General features: G+C 32.1%; 1 protein-coding gene and 1 non-coding gene across 2 annotated transcripts; both read right to left on the reverse strand.

The window, feature by feature from the left end:
* Positions 1 to 547: 547 nt before the first annotated feature.
* On the reverse strand, positions 548 to 18,080 carry LOC130656134 (ATP-binding cassette sub-family C member 4-like). The gene is made up of 28 exons (XM_057458959.1): positions 17,822 to 18,080; positions 17,318 to 17,428; positions 16,728 to 16,851; positions 15,569 to 15,784; positions 15,315 to 15,404; positions 14,798 to 14,961; positions 14,535 to 14,660; positions 13,616 to 13,865; positions 13,018 to 13,131; positions 12,825 to 12,866; positions 12,702 to 12,743; positions 12,138 to 12,329; positions 11,398 to 11,492; positions 10,838 to 10,924; positions 9,864 to 9,960; positions 8,281 to 8,604; positions 7,851 to 8,029; positions 7,134 to 7,357; positions 6,668 to 6,747; positions 6,000 to 6,150; positions 5,471 to 5,701; positions 4,435 to 4,538; positions 3,682 to 3,873; positions 3,123 to 3,278; positions 2,469 to 2,558; positions 2,069 to 2,241; positions 1,527 to 1,632; positions 548 to 1,057 (listed from the first exon to the last, which is right to left on the reverse strand). The coding sequence occupies exons 1-28, from the start codon at positions 18,064 to 18,066 to the stop codon at positions 731 to 733; spliced, it is 4,332 nt and encodes a 1,443-aa protein (XP_057314942.1). The 5' UTR covers positions 18,067 to 18,080; the 3' UTR covers positions 548 to 730.
* Positions 1,660 to 1,731, reverse strand: Trnap-agg (transfer RNA proline (anticodon AGG)). The gene has a single exon. It is a non-coding gene; the product is annotated as a tRNA-Pro (tRNA).
* Positions 18,081 to 20,151: the final 2,071 nt, after the last annotated feature.

The following is a 20,151-nucleotide window of genomic DNA, read 5'->3' on the forward strand; positions in this document are numbered from 1 at the left end:
TTCTCCGCATTTGTAGATACAAGTTTTTGTCTTACACGTCAATACCCGTTCTGTCACACAAAATTTTCTTTAAATTTATAAAAGTTGACCCCTATAAGAATTTATTCCCTATATTAGCCTTCTTTATTAGGAATTTAGTTAATACTATGAGTAGTTGAAAGCACTTTAATCTTAGCCCGTTTCCTACAAAAAAAATGTATGAGCAATACAAGATTTAGAATTCTGCAATAGGACAGACTTAATTGGCCGAAAATAAAAAAGAACGGAGTAAAATCAATACTTTTTTGATCAAGGTCCAGGATATGGGGGAAAATCGATGAATCATAAATAATTGTCGTAAAAAAAAAGATAAGTTCGTAACAAAAAAAACCACTAAACTCTTTTAGGGTGTAAAATATGAGTTAGACTTTTTTTACGTTTTCGGAAAAGTCACTTCAAAATTAAGAAATCTAGGTGAAGGTTAAATAGTGTGTTTCTTATGAAAAAAATGTAAATAATAAATTAAATTACTTCCACTTATATGGAAAAACATTCCTTATAACCCAAGTTTCAGTATCAAGTTTCTATCTTCAGTTCAAAAGTTCACATATTCGCAAATACTCAATGACTCGCAAATTTCATGCGTCGTATAAAAGTTACAGTCGGGTACATAATTTAAAATTAATATAAGTGCTATACAGTACAGAGAAAATTAAAAATAGTAATAAAAAAGTCCTAGTTTCCAGATGATTTATTCATCCTTCGCAGTTTTTTCTTCGTCAATTGTTTCGCTACTCTCCGTCGTTCCGCTTTCTTCTTCAGTAATTACATCAGTGATATCGACAACTATCCCGGGATCCTCTTTGCCACAGTTACAGCATTCGCCACAGTCTCCCATATGAGCGTCCGTAATTTTGGCTTTCTTGTGTCTTAGTGTGTGGGCTTTTATAGCCATCTCGAACAGATTTTGCGCTTCTTGGTGTCCTGTTTGCGCCACCAGACTGTACAGCATGCTGTTTCTACACCGCAATAACATGTAGGGTTCGTCGAACTCTTTTAAGTTACCGGCATCGAGAACCTGAAAAGATGATAAAAGATGAACTTCTGAAGCTTCTACTAAAAAGAACATAAAGTTTTTAGCTACAACCATTTTAAACAAGAAAATCTCTATATTTTCCTACACCTATCAAACTTTAAAAAAGAGCTGATGATTTAAGCAAAGTTTCTGCGAGAGCAACATTTGCCATTCTCGCGAAAGTTAAACCCGAAAATCGCGGAAAATTATTTATCAGTACAAATTTCTTTTCGAAAAACTTGTTTTTATGGGCCATAAGAAAAGCATGCACGAACACCTTTAATTTACTCGCGTTTTTTGGCGTTAATTTTTCTACTGCTCACGAAAGCTTCTTTCGCAAATTCTCTTCCAAATATCGCAAATGAATAAAATAAATAAGAATAAACTTAAAATTATCAATTTCCTTATACTGTCATTTTTAAGTATATTTTTAGTTTTACTATATACGACATTCGAAGGAGGTTACACATACCATAATACGATCGGAATCCATTATAGTGTGCAATCTATGCGCAATAGTCAACACGGTACACTCTTTAAATTTTTCACGAATGGTTTCTTGAATCAAAGCGTCCGTCCTAAAACACAAAGAAATAAAAGTCAAAGGGCCAGTCCGGGAGTTGAACCCGGGACCTCTCGCACCCTAAGCGAGAATCATACCACTAGACCAACTGGCCATAAACTTTGGCGTTAACGATGTCAAACATATTGTAACATTTGTTTACGTTCAGTTTACCGATGCATTAAACACGTGAATAACATGTGATTTTTAGCAATTCAGACAAAGAGCAATCACATAGAAATTTTTTTATTGTTTCAAATCGTTGGGCTTGGTTATATATATAAAAAACAACCCTTTTCCCTTAACGCCTGATAAAGTCATTTAAAAAAAACTACATTTGCCAAGCTTTACTCTCATTGATAAGCACTGTGCATGTCTATTGTGGTCAGGTAATGTGTCACAAAAGCATTTCTTTAGATAAAATTTTACTCTGGCAAGGCAAACAATCTTACTTCGGGTCAACATTGGCTGTCGCTTCATCAACAACAAGTACTCGATTTCGTTTCAAAATAGCACGGGCCAAACATACGAGCTGCCTCTGACCAACACTCAGGTTACCGCCTGATTCCGCCATTAGGCTTTCTAGTTTGCCAGGAAGTTCTGAAACAGCTTCTTTTAACTGAACCTACAAAAACAAGGATTAGTGTTAAATCGCATTTACCAGAATTACTATCAGTACTTTTTTTTAACCTTTCTCATATACCTTACTGAACAAAACTTTCCCGGGAGCCATATACGTCGCTGGAAGGGAGAAAGAAAGATATGGCTAATAATGCTGGCTGATAAATATGATGACATTTCACAAGCAAGCTTTTATCAGCCAAAATTTCTGTAAAATATTAAAAGATGTACCTCTTCAAGCACTTCCCATAATTCTTCGTCAGAATAATTTGAAAAAGGGTCGACATTCTTTCGCATTGTACCACTGAATAGTATTGGTTCCTAGAAATAGAAAATAACTAATATCGTCTCATGAAAAAATACACAGGTTCGCCTGTCTTTAAATTACACGCTATTTCGTGTTCCCGTATTACGTTTTGTTTGTTTTTTTGTTTTTTTTTACGGACAGACAGAGAGATGGAATACGGCCATTATTAAAGAGAATATTCTATCTTTACCCTGTCTAAATAAGAAAATCAGAAATTTTATTTTGCGGAATAAGTTTTCATGCCAGTAATAAAAGGTGTAGTTAACTAACTGCATTTAACATAAGAATTTTGTTGCAGCTAAACTGTATTTGACTACTTTAACTTTTTAGCCAGAGCTGGCTTGATGAATAGCCACAAACCCCAACATAAAAACAAAAAATAGTATACCAAACTCAATAAAAAATTTAAAGAATAGGAATAAACGAGGCTAGCTGGCTTTAGTAGGATGTTGCCTCAAAATCTACGTTTGTGGTACGTTATTTGGGACTATAAATAAACGGAATTTTAAAACTCTAAATAGTCACACTGTGCATCTGCTACCATTTTAATAAATAAATAATTTCAACCTCCTCTCTACCTGTGGAATAATAGACAGTTTGCTTCTCAGGTCTTTTAATCCAATCTTTGTAATATCTATTCCATCAATCTCAATCAAACCACCTGGTTCTGAAGTTCGAAACAACGTTGACAATAAGGATGATTTCCCAGCACCTGTACGTCCACAAACACCAATCTAAACAAGAAGACGGTTGGGTACAAAGCGGGATAGTAACACTTATTTATATGCTAAACTGCTTCGTGTTTGTCATAAATTTCTTACATTAAGCAAACAAAACAAACACACTGATACGATATTTGGATCAGGTGTGTACACTTGAAAAACAAAACAAATAGAAACAAACAACCCCCAGGCTCCATACGGAGAACGCATCAAGAAATAATTTTTGGTCAAAATGGACAGGGATTAAAATTTTGTACTATGTAAGAATTTAGAACATATTGGCTTTTTGATTATTCTTCATGATGAAAACAGGACAATATACTTTACTGAATGTATACTCTATATCATAAGGGTATGACTCGTTACAAAAATAAGTCTTTTTACGTTAATCCTATATTTTTCACCAACGTCTTACCTTCTCTTGAGACTTGATATGAGCAGTAATACAATGAAGCACATTGGGCAAACTTTTATGGTAGGTAAAATTCAAGCGATCAAACACCACAGATCCACGCTTTGGCCAGTCTTTCTCTGGTACCAGATCTGTTCTCTGTGGCGGTTCAGACTCCAGTTCACCATACTCGAGAATCCGTTCCACAGAAGTAAACTATAAAAAAACATGCTATGTTCAGAAAGTTTTTAAGCAATTTCTTCTTTTATTATTTACAAGTTAACATCCATTTTAACTAATTTTATCCCCTTGACTTGCTCTTCTGAGTAACACATAGCGGGCAACTGTTTAGAGATTTTTGTTCTTTTAATTAAAAGTGTATTTTTACTAGCCTATCGTGGCCGTTATATAAGAAAAAAACAACACAAGGAATACAAATAGCGGATGGTCTCTTCGCCCGTGGTAAAACAGTTTTCAGGTTAGGCCCCCGAGATTTATTAGAAATCGCATATTAAAGAAGGGTAGGTATTACTTTTTGTATTAAAAAAACATCCTGTCTCAATGCGCAAATGTACTAGTAGACGCTAGTGATTGGATAATTAAAGCTAATTTATAAACCTTTATGAAAAGGTGGTCTTAATAGTTTAATAAAGGTCAAATAAATGCTCAGCTCCATTTGGCGAAGGTTAAATAAATACTCAGTTCCATGAAAAACAACTCCTTAAACAATCTAAGATCCAGTATGTATTTTTACCAGAAAATTATTATTTTCCGTACCTGGTTTTCAACTTCCGTACTTTGTCTCACGCTATTTTGGAAGGCTAACGGCACACTGATTGCGTATGACAGTAACAAACCAACAACACCAGCATCATCAAATTCTAAAAATAAATATGCAGAAAATGATGAACTACCATAATAATAAGGACTCAGTGTGATAGGTTTGCGCGATTAATAATTGAATTTCCGTGCCCGAAGGCGTAGGAAATTCTTTAAAACCGTCGTTTTTTTTTTCGGAGCATTTTTTGAGAAAAAATCGACCCTGGGATTTCACGTGTGTAGGTATAACTGACTAACTAACTAACCCTGTCTCAAATGGTCAATTGCAACGTCACAGATTTTTCGTACTCAAACTCCCTAAGTACTTGGAAGTCATCTAAATGACGTTTCAGGCCAAAATTGGTATTTGTTTTCAAAATTTGGCACAGTTAACAAAAAAAGTATGCTGAACAAGATGGTGACATGAAAATTTTGGTTTTTGCCACCTTAAATGTCATTTTAGGCCAAAATTGGTCCAAGAATTAAAACTACTTTATTTTCGACAAAAATTGGCACAGTTATTAAAAAAAGTATGCTGAACATGATGGTCACATCAAAATTTTGATTTTTTGTCAACAAAATTCAGTTTAAGACCATAAACGTTTCGATTGAAACGTTTATGGTCTTAAACTGAACTTTTCAACCATGAATGTTAGGCTGTATTTTTTGTTAGCAATTTCTTTTAAAATGTGAGTTTATTATGACACGTTTCGTTTTGTTTGCGTTTGTTGTAAGATATAATGTCACTTGTGTGCTTTATCTTCAGAGTTTCATGTACCAAACCTCTTCGAATGTTTGGCACGATAACACAACGAATTAGCAGGTTGTCTTTGGTAGCGAGCGGAAATTCTTAGAGCCCCCAGGGCTTCTTGTTAGAAATTTAAAACGGCGCAACTCATAATTAGGATGGTGTACTGTACGTTCAAATCATACACATTTAAGTCACTTTGGCTTTCCATGAATTTTATAAGTGAAAACATTTGTAGTGGTTTACCGTTTCGAAGTATAAGACATACAAAACAAACAAAGACGATAAACAATCCACAAAGTAAGTCCAAGTTGAATGATAGCCACCCTGCTGCACCAAGAAACGACATGTAGGCTTCAGTGTGTGCGTTCTGCGCCTCAGCTAGAATATCGAAGAACTTGTCTTGTACACGGAAAGCTCTGATAGTTGGTAATCCAAGCAAGGTTGTTGAGAAATGACCAAATATTGGACTGCGAGCTAAAAAGAAATAAAAACAGTGTAGTTATCATTTTACTCTGAACGTTATTATGACAAAAGATTGGACTGCGAGCTACAAAAATATAAAACCAGGGTGTACTTATTATTTTACTCTGAACGTTATTATGACACGTAGCTCTAAATTACAGACTGCCCTATTATAAAAAAATGCCTGGTGTTATTTCTAAAAAATAGCTTGGACGAACAACAATCAAATTATCAAAACTCTCTTATTATAAAAAAATGTCATTAGTTTAAAGTTTTTAAGTTCGTGTAAAACGATTTTTTGATAACATACCTATACTTTCAATACGTTTCAGTTCACGAGCAGTTTTGATGTAGTAGACACGTAACATAATAAACGCAATGAGGATGGGTATAACTAACGCTAGGATCAGTGGCATTTTAATTACTATCAATATAAATATACCAATCACTACAAGACCAGACTAAAATAAAACGAGAATTACAAAACAATAGATCTCCATTGCAGAATTTATTAAAAATATCAATGGTTACTTAACTGGAACCTTTTTTAACTAAAGGAGGTCAAATATTTTCAAGCACAATCTGCCTAACTAAGATTTGCCACCTGACATAAATTCAGTGAAATGCTACTTTGTGCACTCTATCACAAAATTTTCCGAACTTTAGAAGGTTGATATCTATCTTCATATTACTTTTAAATCAGAGATTTTAAATCGCAAATATGCTCCTAAAACAGTTAGAATTACCTATACGCTAAAATTTGAGATCTTTAAAAAAATTATAAATATCTAATAACATCGGTTATGTATAAATTGCTTAGGTGAATGCATAACTCTAGAAAAATAGGCTATAATGACAGTAAAAATGCAAAGGTTTATTACTGAAACGAGACAAGCATTATACGCATATAGAAATAAACAACAACAGATAGAACTTGATAAACTAATCTTAACAACATTCATATAATATGCAGCATACCTGAAGAAGATCAAAGCACGAAAAGCAAAACATATCGTCCACCAAACTGGTATCTTTAGAAAATCTGTTCAAAATTCGACCTGAAGAAAGAAATTATTATAGTTTAATATCTTAAAAGTGAAGTTGCATTTGAAACAGGTAGTATTTATGATATTGTACCATTGATGTGTTATATTTTTTTTAGATAACTACAAGGAAACTCTGGGAAGGTGAAGCTTTTGATAAAACGATATATAAGGTAGTATTTTGGTAAGTCATACGTAGATGGTTGGTTAGTAAATTTGAAAAAAAAAACGTTCATGAATAGCATTTTTTATGCTGCACAAGAAGAAATTATTATTCAAGCTGATCTCAATTTTGCAAAACTGTTACAAGATCTTAGTATTATAGAAAAGTCAGAAAGAAAAAAGTTTAAAAAAAGGTAATTTAAAAAATGTATTCATGTGACTAAAATGTGAACACCTACCAATGGAATTTGTGTCGAAGAAGTAAATAGGTGCTCTCATCAATGCATCAAACATCACCAAATGAATACTCATCGTTGCTTTTAACATGACTTGAAAGAAGAGCAAAGCACGGGTTAATCCTAATGTTATTAACAATACAGCTAATAACGTGTAAATTCCTAAATCTCTGTTTCTGTCAGCATATTCTTTATTTTGAGCGCTTGATATTGCCTCTTTGGTAGACCTAAAAGAAATAATAAAAACATCAGAAACATTCATTCTAAGATTTAAAAACTACATTCCATTTAGGACAATTTACAAGAATTTTACACTAGTTATTTTTGAAAACTTGTAATTTTTAAAAACCTTAAGTAGTTGCTAAATAATTTTTTAGGCAAAAGGGGTTTGAGACCACTCTAAAAACCAGTGATGATAGTGCCCCATTACTGTTCAAAAAACCTCCAAAATAATTGATAATAGACTACATCTTCACAGACAAAATGTTAACACCCTGGTATGAAATGTACAATTTTGATCTACTTATTCTCATTATGAAAAGATTATAAAGGCACACAACAGAAAAAGCACGAGACAAATTCATGTTTATTTTATGCCGTACACTGTTTGCTAATATTTAAGAAGCAAATAGAAAATAGATCAGCGATTGTTAAATAGCAGTATTTTGGTTCTGTATTATTACCACAAGAACACAATAACTGGTTCTTAGGATGACTTACCATTCGGCTAGCCACCAATCAGCATACACAAATACAAATTGACATATTCCAAATAAAATGAAGAGAAACACCCAGACGATCTTTCCATAACCCGCTTGAAAGAATTGAAATAACACAGCTGATCCAACAGCTCCTTCCATTTTAGTTTCTTTTGGTATGACATCATCTGTTGTTTCTTCCTAAAATTCAAACATTAATAACGTGAATCTTCTTATCTACCTATAGTTCATCAGGCTACCATAAGATTGTTTACGTTTTTGCTGCAATGGTTAAAACTCAATAACATAGCTACTATGTTGTGAGTAAATCTTAAAAAAAATAACAAATTGTAACAAATATTGGAATTAAATTAAGTCGTAACTTGGCATATAAAATAATCAATATTTACTACCTTTGCGAAGAAACTAGAGAAAATATTTGCATAACTTACAAAGGTGAGGGTTTCACCCACATCATGCGCGATAGCAGCTGACGACTCAGTAAAATCACATCTGGAACGATAAGATGTTTGCGTAACTTGCCGTTGAAAGCTCACAGCACGTTTACGAGGAGGGGACATAATTTCTAATTCGCCTGCATTACAGCTAAGCTGTCGACTAAATCTTCGCTTGGCAGCTTCTATTCGCCCCATTTCATCAAACTCATCACCGCTATCAATACCAGTATCTCCTTCGTCTTCTTTTGTCAGCAAATTCATGAAATCAATGCCCATTTCTGACAGCTCTGAAAATGTGCCTTTGCCAATACTTTTACCCTAAAATGTTATTTCTAATCAAAGTAAATTCTATACAAATGACTTGGAAAACGTCAGAGAGAAACAATTATAATACTGTATTCACTTTAATTAACGCCTAGGGCGTTTAATTAAAATTTTTATTTTACCTGTGGATGTTTATTGAATAAGGGCGTTTATTCAAAACAATAATGATACTAATAAAGTTTATTTCTGCCGGTACATATATTCTAGTTTACTCTATATCTATAAAAATCCCCTTAATTATCGTTCAGATCAATGAGATTAGAATTTAAAAAGCAATTACAGGTCCGATGAACTGGTTGGTTATCTGACATTAAAGCTATCCAGCCTATTGCATTGTCTGTTCAAAACAAACGTTAATATTTTTTCCGAATTTGAATAGGCGCTTATTAGTAAGGGTTTTTTTAAAAAAGTGTTAACGTTTATTAAAGTAAAAACTGTGCACAATAAAAAAAGTTTCAAACCATCTAACCAAACAAAAGGTTGTTTTTCTTCCTGTAACGTGTCAATTAGTGTATATAATTGAAACTTTTTAAAATAGTAGCCCAAAACACAAAGCTTTGTTTGCTTAGGTGCTGTTTATATAAATGTTGTCAAGTATACACAAGGTTTCATTTTGTTCATACTGAAGTAGATTTTTGGCTGCAGCACGTCTTTACAACAACCACGTACCCTTACACAGGGTTCCCACTTGGAGAATTTAGGAGGATTTTAGCTGTGCTTTTAGGAGATTTTTTGATTTAGCAGGGAAATTACATCCATAAATTTAGGACATTTTAAGGGAATTTGTATTAATGACAAGGGTCACTTAGCAAATGTTCCTAATTAGGTGCTACTTGGGAAATAAAATAAAATATTATGAATTTAAGTTATATTTTTTTGTAAAGATAGAAAAAAATACTATTGAAAATAAAATCTTTAAGCAAACTGTATGCTGTTTGCAAAACAACAACAAAAAATTCTCAAAAATCTTGAAAGACTTCCTTAAAACATTTTTAGAAGTATTTGCAAAAAATCAGAGAATTTTAGGATATTTTAGGAGGAATTTATTTTGTTAGTTTTTTTTAGGACACATAGGAACCTCTTCTTACAGTAGTATTAAATTTCACTTACCAATCTTACATTATGTCTTAAACGACTGTGGACCAAATTTAGTTCACGTCAAGGGCATATGTTTACAAGCTCTTCATTCAGATTCTACACAGTTTCTGAATAAACTAAGCAAATAAAAATGTTTATTTGAAATATGTACTCACATTTGATAATGCAACAATAATATCAGCATCTGTTAAATATTGCAGTTGATGAGTCACTAAGATTCTAGGTTTATCAGCAAGATATCCATTTATACACCTACAAAGCAGTGTAAATTATTACTTGGGTATTAAAGAATTGATAATCCAGCAATGTGAGTGGTTAAAACTTCGCCTGGGCCAGGTTTTAGAATGACATGGTTTCATGGTCAAAAAATGGTTTATATACCCTGCTTTGTTTGATTTCCTTTTGTAATATTACATATGACAACTGGTTATCACAGTTTAAGAACTGTTTCAGGCAATACCTTCCAACATTGACCTCATTACCCATATAACAGTTCTTATAAGCATAGTTTTTGTAACTTCTAATTAAACATTTAAAATGATCTATATTTGATATTGAACCCTGCTTTGTACGTATTTACTTTATTTTTCCCACCTTTTTACTATTCAAATATCTCTAGTAAACTCAGTTTTTTGGCATGGGTTAAAAAAATAACTCCCCCCTCCAATAATCTGCATACAATATTGTTGTAATTACTAAAGTCAGCACCATAATATTTTCACCTAATAGCAATAAAATTTTGCAACAATTTTGAATTACATAAGTTGTAAAAGTTGCGTTTTGCATTGCTAAGAACAGTTTTTCCTAAATTTGTGTTCGAACTTACTGATTTTTTGTTGTTGTTGTTGAAAATAATACTCAAAATAGTATTATAATAAAAAGAAATAATACTAACTAACTTCAGTACTTTAAAAAATAATCACCCCTCTCTAGTGAAGCGCCTCTCTAGTGAAGCGCTTCTCTAGTGAAGCGCATCTCTAGTCAAGCGCCTTTCTAGTGGAGAGCATCTCAATCAAGCGCATTTCTAGTCAAGCGCATTTCTAGTGAAGCGCATCTCCAGTAAATACGCTAATCCCAGAGTTAATATTATAGAGTAAATATGGTATCAAGTTACCATGTAATACATTACCTCTCATAAAGATGTCTACCAACATTAGCATCAACAGCACTTAATGGATCATCCATGATGTATATATCAGCATCAGCATATACCGCTCTAAACATTACAGTACACATATTTTATCCATCAATTATTGTAAAAAAAAAGCTGAAAAACGTGCAATATCTAATAACAATTTATTTCAATTGAATTTAGTGAAATCACTTTGGATCATATTCCAATTCAATCTATTGGTATCAAATAGTAAGTAAAAGTAACAGAAAGTTTTAACATCTTTCAAATTCCATTCAAACGGCTGGCTCTTCCTCCCCTCTGACTGTAACTATGTTATATTACCGCCAGAGCTACGTATAACATTGCTCTAACTTGCTTGCCTGTCACACATGTTGATTAGCGGTCAGTAGATGGCACTAAGTGGGCTGACAACACTACATTTAAAGTGCGTCGGAGTGGGGACTTGAACTTAAAGCCTTATGATTACCAGCCGAATTCGCTATTATTACACCATCTTCGCCTCCAATATCCATAGGTACCAAACTAGCAGTGACAAAATTAGTATATATATATACCTTGCTAGGTTAACTCTTGCTTTCTGACCACCACTGAGAGACACACCTCTCTCGCCAACTAATGTTCTATCTCCAAGAGGTAATAATTCAAGATCCTAGCAAAGACAAATATAGACAGACTTGATGATGCTAATATTTAGAGAAAAAACTTTAAAAGAGGGACATGGAAGTTTAAAATTATTAAATCATTTCCACAGTTGATCGTTCTAAAGGCCTATATTTTATATCCTGCACAACCTAGTTTTAACACAGAAACAGAGATACCTTAAGAGATGATATTGTTCACTAAAGAAATGATTGCTTGACAGGACCTTGTAGAGGAAATTGTGTAAAATGCAGAATATAAAATTGCGAATGCACTTATTTTTATTGGAGGAAATAATTATGAATTTAAGTTTGTAGACAGGACCTTAGAAATTGTGTAAAATGCAGAATGAAAATTTTTTATTGAAATTTAGAATTAAAGATTGTAAAATGGTTAGCTCAAATAGCTAGTTTTTTACTGATATCATACGTCTAAAATAACATTTATGCTGAGTCTAAAGGTGAATTTCAAACAAGCTAAAAATAAGCTAAATTGTAAAAAAAACATTATGAATGTCTGTCCCTGAGTGGAATATAAGTTTGCGCATTCTAGGTAAATTTGCAAAGTTCTTCGTTTATTTCTTCTCTTAACACGAATTGGAACCACAGGGTTAATAAGTTACTTTGAATTTTGTATGATAAAAAAGTAAGAATACCCTGGTGAGAGCACAAGCTTCAATAACTTCTTTGTATCTTTGTTCATCAAATTCATGACCAAAAGTAATGTTATATCTCACAGTACCATTAAAAATCCATGGCTCTTGGCTGGAGTATGCGATTTTTCCTTTTACATCCATCTTTCCCTCTGTTAAGGGTAATTCGCCAAGAACTGACATCAGTAAGGATGACTAGGTATAAAAAATGGCTTAGTGAAACATTTGCATTTAAACACAGATGTTTTATAAAAATTTGCAGGAAAGTGACAGAAGTCAAATTACAAAAATTGACCCTGAGGTGTCATAAATGGATTTGGAAGACCAACCTTGTGTTATATTAAAAAAAGGAATGTTGTTCGAGCAATGCCAAAATGCAGCTCAAATTTAAAAGAAATCATTTTTTTTTTAATTGCAAGTATACATGAATACTTGATCAATACAATTGATCAAGTATTTAAAAAGTGGTTTACAAAAGTGGAATTAGATTATATTCTATTTTGGCATATTCAATTAAAATAGTGCAATCAAAATAAATTAGAACTGGGCCTAATTATAAGCACATACTTTCCCACTGCCAACTGGACCAACAATGGCTAATAATTGTCCCTATAACAAAAATTATTCAAAGTTGTAAGTCAATACTAGTCTATACTAAGATTTTTGTTTGTTATATAATGCAAAACTTACCGCTTTTACTTCAAAATCTATTCCTTTCAGAGTTTGGGAGTCCTAAATTAGACAGAAAATTAATATATGTATTCTGGTCTGCTTGGACTTGAGAAACAATTGATTTTAAATATTCCTTTTAAACTTGAGGCCTACAAAAACAAATAACGCATGCACAAACTTGGATCACACAATAAAGTAAAACATGCTTAACCACTGTCCATTGTGCTGTTGCATTTTCTGCAGTCACGCCACAGTCTTCTGGTTTTGGACGCAGGGCTTGGTGAGAAGTATTATCAGAGTCCATATCTTCTTCACATAATATTCTCTATCAGACAATAAAGTACAACGAGTAACAAAAGTGTTAGCACAGGACAACAAATTTAAAAGTCTTCCACCTGGCTTTTCTATATTATATTTACACAGTCTCAACTTGTCAATGTTTACAGCAGACTTAGGTTATTTGGTTAAATTTGTTATCAACAGGACTCTTTGATATTTAAGCACTTTGGGAACCTGATGTGGACTATTCCTAAATTACGGCTTGTTAGAAAGGGTGACTAGTACATCCTAAAGGCTGTTTAGCAAGCCTACACACCTTATAACTGGCCAAAAACAGCTGTTATACCAAATTTTTTTTCTGATTTTAGTTATTTAAAATGTCACATATGCTTGCGTAATTTTAATAACCTTTGCAACGAAAATTTCAGTTCTTCAGTAGACTTACCTATTCTCCAACTATCTATATTAGTAATTGCTTTTCATAATAGTTATAAAATCCTTTGCATATATTTTTTACACTATTAATTTACCTGAGCCCTTTCCAGAGCAACTCGTCCTTCGTTAAACAGTGTTATTCCAATAGGAAAGTACAACGTAAACATAGTTTTTGCCACATTAAACAACACCAGGGTTTTAAAGACTTTTTGAGGAGTGAGAGAGTTTCCACTGAGAACGTATGTTGCAAATGTAACAAGGCTGACTATTGCTTTTGCACTGAAGAAAAATGACATGATGGTAGCACGAGTCCAAGCAAGATGTCTGATCGCCTTTATCTCCTTCCTAAATGATATCAAAGGAACATTTTTCACTTTTTCATGCAAATACTGGTATTTTGTGAGAACTTGAAGCACTCTCTTGTGCAGAGTATTGTCAAAGAAATCAATAGTAACCAACGAATATAGCACATGGGAATTTGTTCTTAAATGCTTATAATAACACTGTCATACAAGGTCGATTTGAATAATCTTTTACTTTTAAAAGATTTATGTGGCTAAGAAGTGTCATTACACTTCTATTAATAATAGAAAAACTAGCTAGGCGACTGTTAAAACAGTGGGTTAAGTAATCAGGCGTTGAAAATCCAGGTTTTGTGCTGAAATATAGGTAAAGCAGAGGAGCAGTAAATCCAGTGAAACAGAATTTAAGGTGCAACATATTTTTCAGAAAATAACTTTCCTCCAACTTTAGCTGAAATAAAAACACAAGTTACAACCTGTTGTTACACCATCATAACAAAAAAAGTTTTTCTATTTTGTGGAATAGGTTCCTGTGAAAGTTCAAAAAATAATTATGACATCGGCTGAGTACTTGACACAGGTAAACCGTGTGGCACATCCATATAAAAAACTTTATCGCAACACACAGGAAACAGCTAGGTAGCCACAACCCAAGTTGCTCTTTCTGCTAGCGTGGACAGCAAGACAAATAAAATACAAACCAAGGTTATACCCTCGTAATTCTCGAATCCACTGGGAAAAGGAATCCTCCCATGTATACAACTTGATAACTTTCATTCCTGTGATGATTTCATTCATAATTTTTACTCGCTCATCTGTGTGTTTTAATATTTTACGTCTAAAATAAACCCAGAAAACTAAAATCTAGAAAACTATAACAGTGACAGCACATATTGTTCCTATCCATCACTTTACAGTTTATACTAATAATCAATTAGTAAACTATTACTGAATATAAAGAAAATATATCCTTACCTAAAGTACATAATCAGCCTACCCATCACAAGTTGACAGGGTGTCAAGAGAAGTAACGCACCAATACCAGCAAAAGCTGAAGGACCCAACTCTCCATATAACAGCACCACAACAATAATGATTTCAATAGGTCCAATCCATAAATAGTGCAAAAAGAAGGCTGCCTAGACAAGTAAAATAACGTAGAGTTATAACTGTTACTTTAAATAATTTTTAGCTATATTATGTGAAGATTTTGTACAGAATACAATCATGGCAATTGCAAAAAAAATGCAACCAATATTTGGCGATTATTTAAACGCTGCTCAAATTAAATTAAACACTATACACTATGTATCATACAAAAATGAAAATAAATTTGCGGCAATATGTTTTTGTTTATTGATATGTACGGATTAATATGTTCTCATTTAAATGTTTAACACTCCATGTCTTTATACAGAAAATAGTTTTTTAAAAAAAAACAATATTTAGCTTAAAACTACTTTAAATATGAGTGGACATGAACTGTACTTACAATTTCAAATTTTGTAGCATCATTTGAAACTAAGTTAACTATAAAACCAGTTGTTGAATGAGCCAATGCTTTGAAACTTAAGTTCATAACCTAAAGCAGAAAAAATATTAAAATTTTATAATAATCGGAATCAACAATAACCATGGCTTTTTTACAAACATTTTTGTGAACAACATAAATTGTTATACTGTCTAATACAATAATTTCTAACAATTGTAAATCAAAGAATTATTTTCATGAAAATATAATTATACCTTCTTGTATATTAGACCAGTTATAGCAACCCGAACATGTACACCATATGTTTGTTTCAGATAGTTAAATGGAACAGTGACCCAACTCTGACCAACGAAACAAAAAACCATTGCAAATGCCGACCAATAAGCGTTTGACAAAGATATATTATCACCAGGTTCAAAGTACTCTATTATAAAACCCATAAACATAGGCTGTGCAAGACGAAGAATCTCCTACAAATATAAATTGTTTACAATTTTTAATAAAAGTTTATCATAAGAACAGCAATAAACAGTAATCCAATAATAATATAATAATACAAAAAGTGTTTCCAGTATATTTAATACATTGTTCACGTTTAAATACAAACAGCCAAACCTGTTTATAACAGCCACAAGATGCAGGAATATCGACCGTTAAAGACAGGTTTCTGTTATAGACAGAACCTGTCAAAAATGATTATTCCTAATCTTGGTCGTCTAAGACAGGTTAGACAAGACTTCACAAGACTAGACAAGACGGTGCATACAACTTCAATCTTTTAAGAATAACAATTAAGTTTACTTCACATGTTGTTAATAAGAAAATGTTGTGGAAACTTTAAAAACTGATTTTAAAAAATTTGATTAGTTTACCATTTTGCCAAACTAAAATGATTAGTTTCAACAATGTAAAGACTTTTTAAATGCTACAAAAATTTCAAATGTTAAATGCCGTTTTCTATAAGTACATTTCTTTTTCAAGTGTGTTCTTGACACGGCTTGTTTGCTTTTAGCTAAAACCACATTTTTTTTTATACTTTATTTTTATACTTGTTCCTTTTTATCATTGATATCATTTATTAAAACCTTCTTTTAATACTGCAAAATTTGCTTTTACAAGTGGAAATTAAAAAGCAGCAAGTTAGGCGACTATCACTAAAAACAACAATAGCTACCATGCTTAGCGTGCTTCTTAATACACACAATGGAAATTGGATTTACTTTTAAAATGTTTATTATCATGAGAGGGAAATAGGATAGGCAATGGAAATGAATCAATCATACATAGATAACAAAGGGCACAAATTAACAACAGTATGTCAGTAATGACATGGCTAGTAGAAAAATAGGAAATAATAACAATGTATAACTGTCATGTAACAACAGTTGCTTCAAAGTTGATTTGTTTACTTACAGCTGTCAAAGGTAACAAGCCAATAAGCATGTAGCGTACACCAAAAGTCCGGACTAAAGCTTTACCAAGACTGACATTTTTCTTCATTTTACCATTTTCATCGTAAGCTTCACGGTACCAATTTCTAGAATGCAAAAAATTAAAACAAAAGTAACCATAGACCTACATTTAGAATAGAATGGATCCACATATACTTTCAAGCCTTGCTTGAACTATAATAGATGTGTAAGCACCACAACTGTAACTAGAGATAGATAGATGATGTGTATATTTTTATGGCTAGTCTCACAAATATCGAAGGATAAAACCATTCCAATAGTACCAAGAAGGGGCCATGACTTCGATGGGGAGTCCTATATTATTAAATGCTCAATTTAAGATACGCAGATCCAATTAGTGTTTAAAAATCAAAGGGGGTTTGTGACATTTCTACCATTATAGCTTCAAATGATTTTGGAAGTGAAAATATTGGGCTTACAAATACAATTAAAAATACAATAACTAGAAAATGCACCTTATAGAAATTCACAACTATATTTGTTCTATAGATATTATAAGTAATGTAAAGTCTCAAAAAAACACACACACACCTTTCAAGTGCTTCTGTAAGAGGATGTATACAATCTTCAGGCATAACACCTTCTAAGTTCTCTTGTTCTAATGTTGCTTTGGAACCTTTCACAAATAAACTTGTCATCCAGCTAAAGAAAAAAAAATGATGTGTTTATTAAAAATAGAAGATTTAAAATTGTGCTTAACACTATGCTTCACCAGCCTTTCTAAGTCAATTAATTTTACTTAAGCCGTTTTTTGTTGACCAGACCAAACATGCCTTTTCCTTGCTTCGCATCAGGAAATTTTGTGTTTAAAGTTGGAAATTTATATTCTGCTTTGTGATTTTGCAAACTGATACAAACAACAGTTACATTGAGAGGCACACGCTTGCCCAATACTGGCGTGAATTAGAAAGACTGTACAGTAAGGCCAATCCAGAATGAGTGGAAAATTTTTTTACGATTTAAACTTGGTACAGAGACAAAAAAAGTGAAAATAATTAGAAAGTTTATCAATAAATGAATACACCTTGCACTTACAAGAAACTGATATACTTGGAGAAAAAGAAGGCATTCTTTCTTGGTGACCATTCATTTTCTTGTGCCTTCTTCTCCTTCTTACCACTCTTAATTAGAACTTCAACCTCTTCTTCTTCTTCTTTTGGATTATCGCTGTCATCAGGATCCTCTTCAAATGTTTTTCTCACTGGGGAAGATTGCTGCAGATTTTTATCTTTAGCAATTGCATCCTGTGCCTGCCATTCCTCTTCTGGTTCCTCTGACATGATACACACAGATACTATCAATAATAAGATTTTACTTCAGATTTCTTGAATTAATACACATATTTAGTCTGTCACACAGCTTGACTTCATGTTAAGAATGGACAAAAATAATCGAAAAATCAAATGCAATACATTTATATGATTTTCTAGATTTTAAAGGGCAACAGCAGCTTTTCTAAAAATACATTTTATAAGCTATTGAAATATCTAACTATATACAAAACAAGAAATAAAAAGTATTTACACTGAATATTAAACCTAGTACAACCAAGTATACTACATGAACTTTCAATGAATAACGACACAAAATAACCTACTTGGTAGATCAGCTGCTTTAAGCTACTTAATAAATACAAAAAAAATATTACACCTTTCAGTAAACTCTTTAACAATATAAGAACATGATTTTACATACAGACATTTTAAATTTCTATAAAATAAAAGCTGTGTTTACACAGCATTAAGCATGTTTACTTTGAACCATTTTTGAATGAGAATGAACAAAATGTGAATGAAAAGACACTCATTCAACAACATTAACGTAGACAAAACATTTGACAGAGCTTAACAGAGAGATTAACGATATTTCTATTCAATATATTATATACAAAAACAGCTGTCCCTACATTGGTTGCAGTTAGAATTAGCTCATATTTATAGGGAGCCCATATTCATGTGAAGAATTTTATTTTGTTGTTAACCAGCTAGAAAATATTACTTCAAATTAAAATAAAAATTAATAACAAAACCTCCACAAAAAAGGTCATTAAAAAGTTTGTATATATACATTAGTGAAACTATCAAATGCTAACTGTCTACTGGAAGGTACACTCATAAGACAGAAAACACATATCGTTGGGAATTTAACAAAACATTTAAATTATTTACCAGTTTTTTATAGGAATAAATTCTATGTATATATAACAAACAGATGAAGGAAAAAAACAAACAAAAAATGATAAAATGTTTTTTCAAAGAGATCACATTTTTGAACAAGAAGCCCTACTGATTTCACAATAATACATAAGGTTTAACAGTAATGGTAAAACAAAGCACAATTCTGGAATAATTTTAAGAATTAAAATCTTTAATCAGCCTGTAGAGTGAGTACATTCATTCTCTACTGCAGCATGATCTTATTTATAAACAGAGTATAATAATGGAGTACTAGAAAATTCTTTTTCTAGATCTTTATGCATTGTCCTTCTTTGACTTTTGTTTGTTTTTCACCTAATTATGGATGTAATGTTTTTACAATTTTTTAATTACTTCTTTGGATTATTACAAAAGACATTGATAAATAAACTGAATAACATGTTTTAAAAACAGGTAATAATATTTAAAATAATGGAAAGTTGCAAATATTTACACACATTGAGATTCAAACAAAAACAAAAACACAACGCACAAATAAACAATCAACATTTTCTCCAGTAACATATTGCATAAAACTGTGTCCGTGTTTCATAGCTTATTCACTTATACTTTCAAAGAAAAGAGACTCCCCCAAAATCTTGAGAAAAGGCTACATGTTTGGCCACAACTCAAAAATATTCTTTTTATTATTTCACTAATATACAAATATCAAATTTTGAACACAAATGAAAAACATAATTTAAACTTCTTCTTTAGCTTTTAACTATCCTGATAACTATTAGTCACTAGAAAAAAGAAATTAACTGAAAACAATAGCATCACTTTAACAAAGTTAAAAGTCATTTATCTTCTCGATTTCTCCTGTATAAACTTTCATTTTTTAGCCTTTCACAGCGTCTAAAAAATGCAAAACTTTTTAAAATGCAGTCATGCATAGTTAAAGTAACAAATTCAATTAAAACTACATAAAATGTGGTATTGGGTTTCAAAATTCACACTGTATGAATACATACTGTTATTAATTTTGTTATAAAATCTTCAAGGCGTTTTGACATAATCTATACTTATCAAATTTCCTGTTTACTAAAAAAAGAGGAAAACTTCTCATTTTAATTAAATATATATATATATATACATATATCAGTTGGCAGAGCAGTGGGGTGCTAACCCAATGGTCGCTGGTTCAAATCCCGCTCGGTTCAAGTTTTC

The sequence above is a fragment of the Hydractinia symbiolongicarpus genome, chromosome 9 (genome assembly GCF_029227915.1).
Source record: "Hydractinia symbiolongicarpus strain clone_291-10 chromosome 9, HSymV2.1, whole genome shotgun sequence".
In the NCBI taxonomy this organism is placed as follows: Eukaryota; Metazoa; Cnidaria; class Hydrozoa; order Anthoathecata; family Hydractiniidae; genus Hydractinia; species Hydractinia symbiolongicarpus.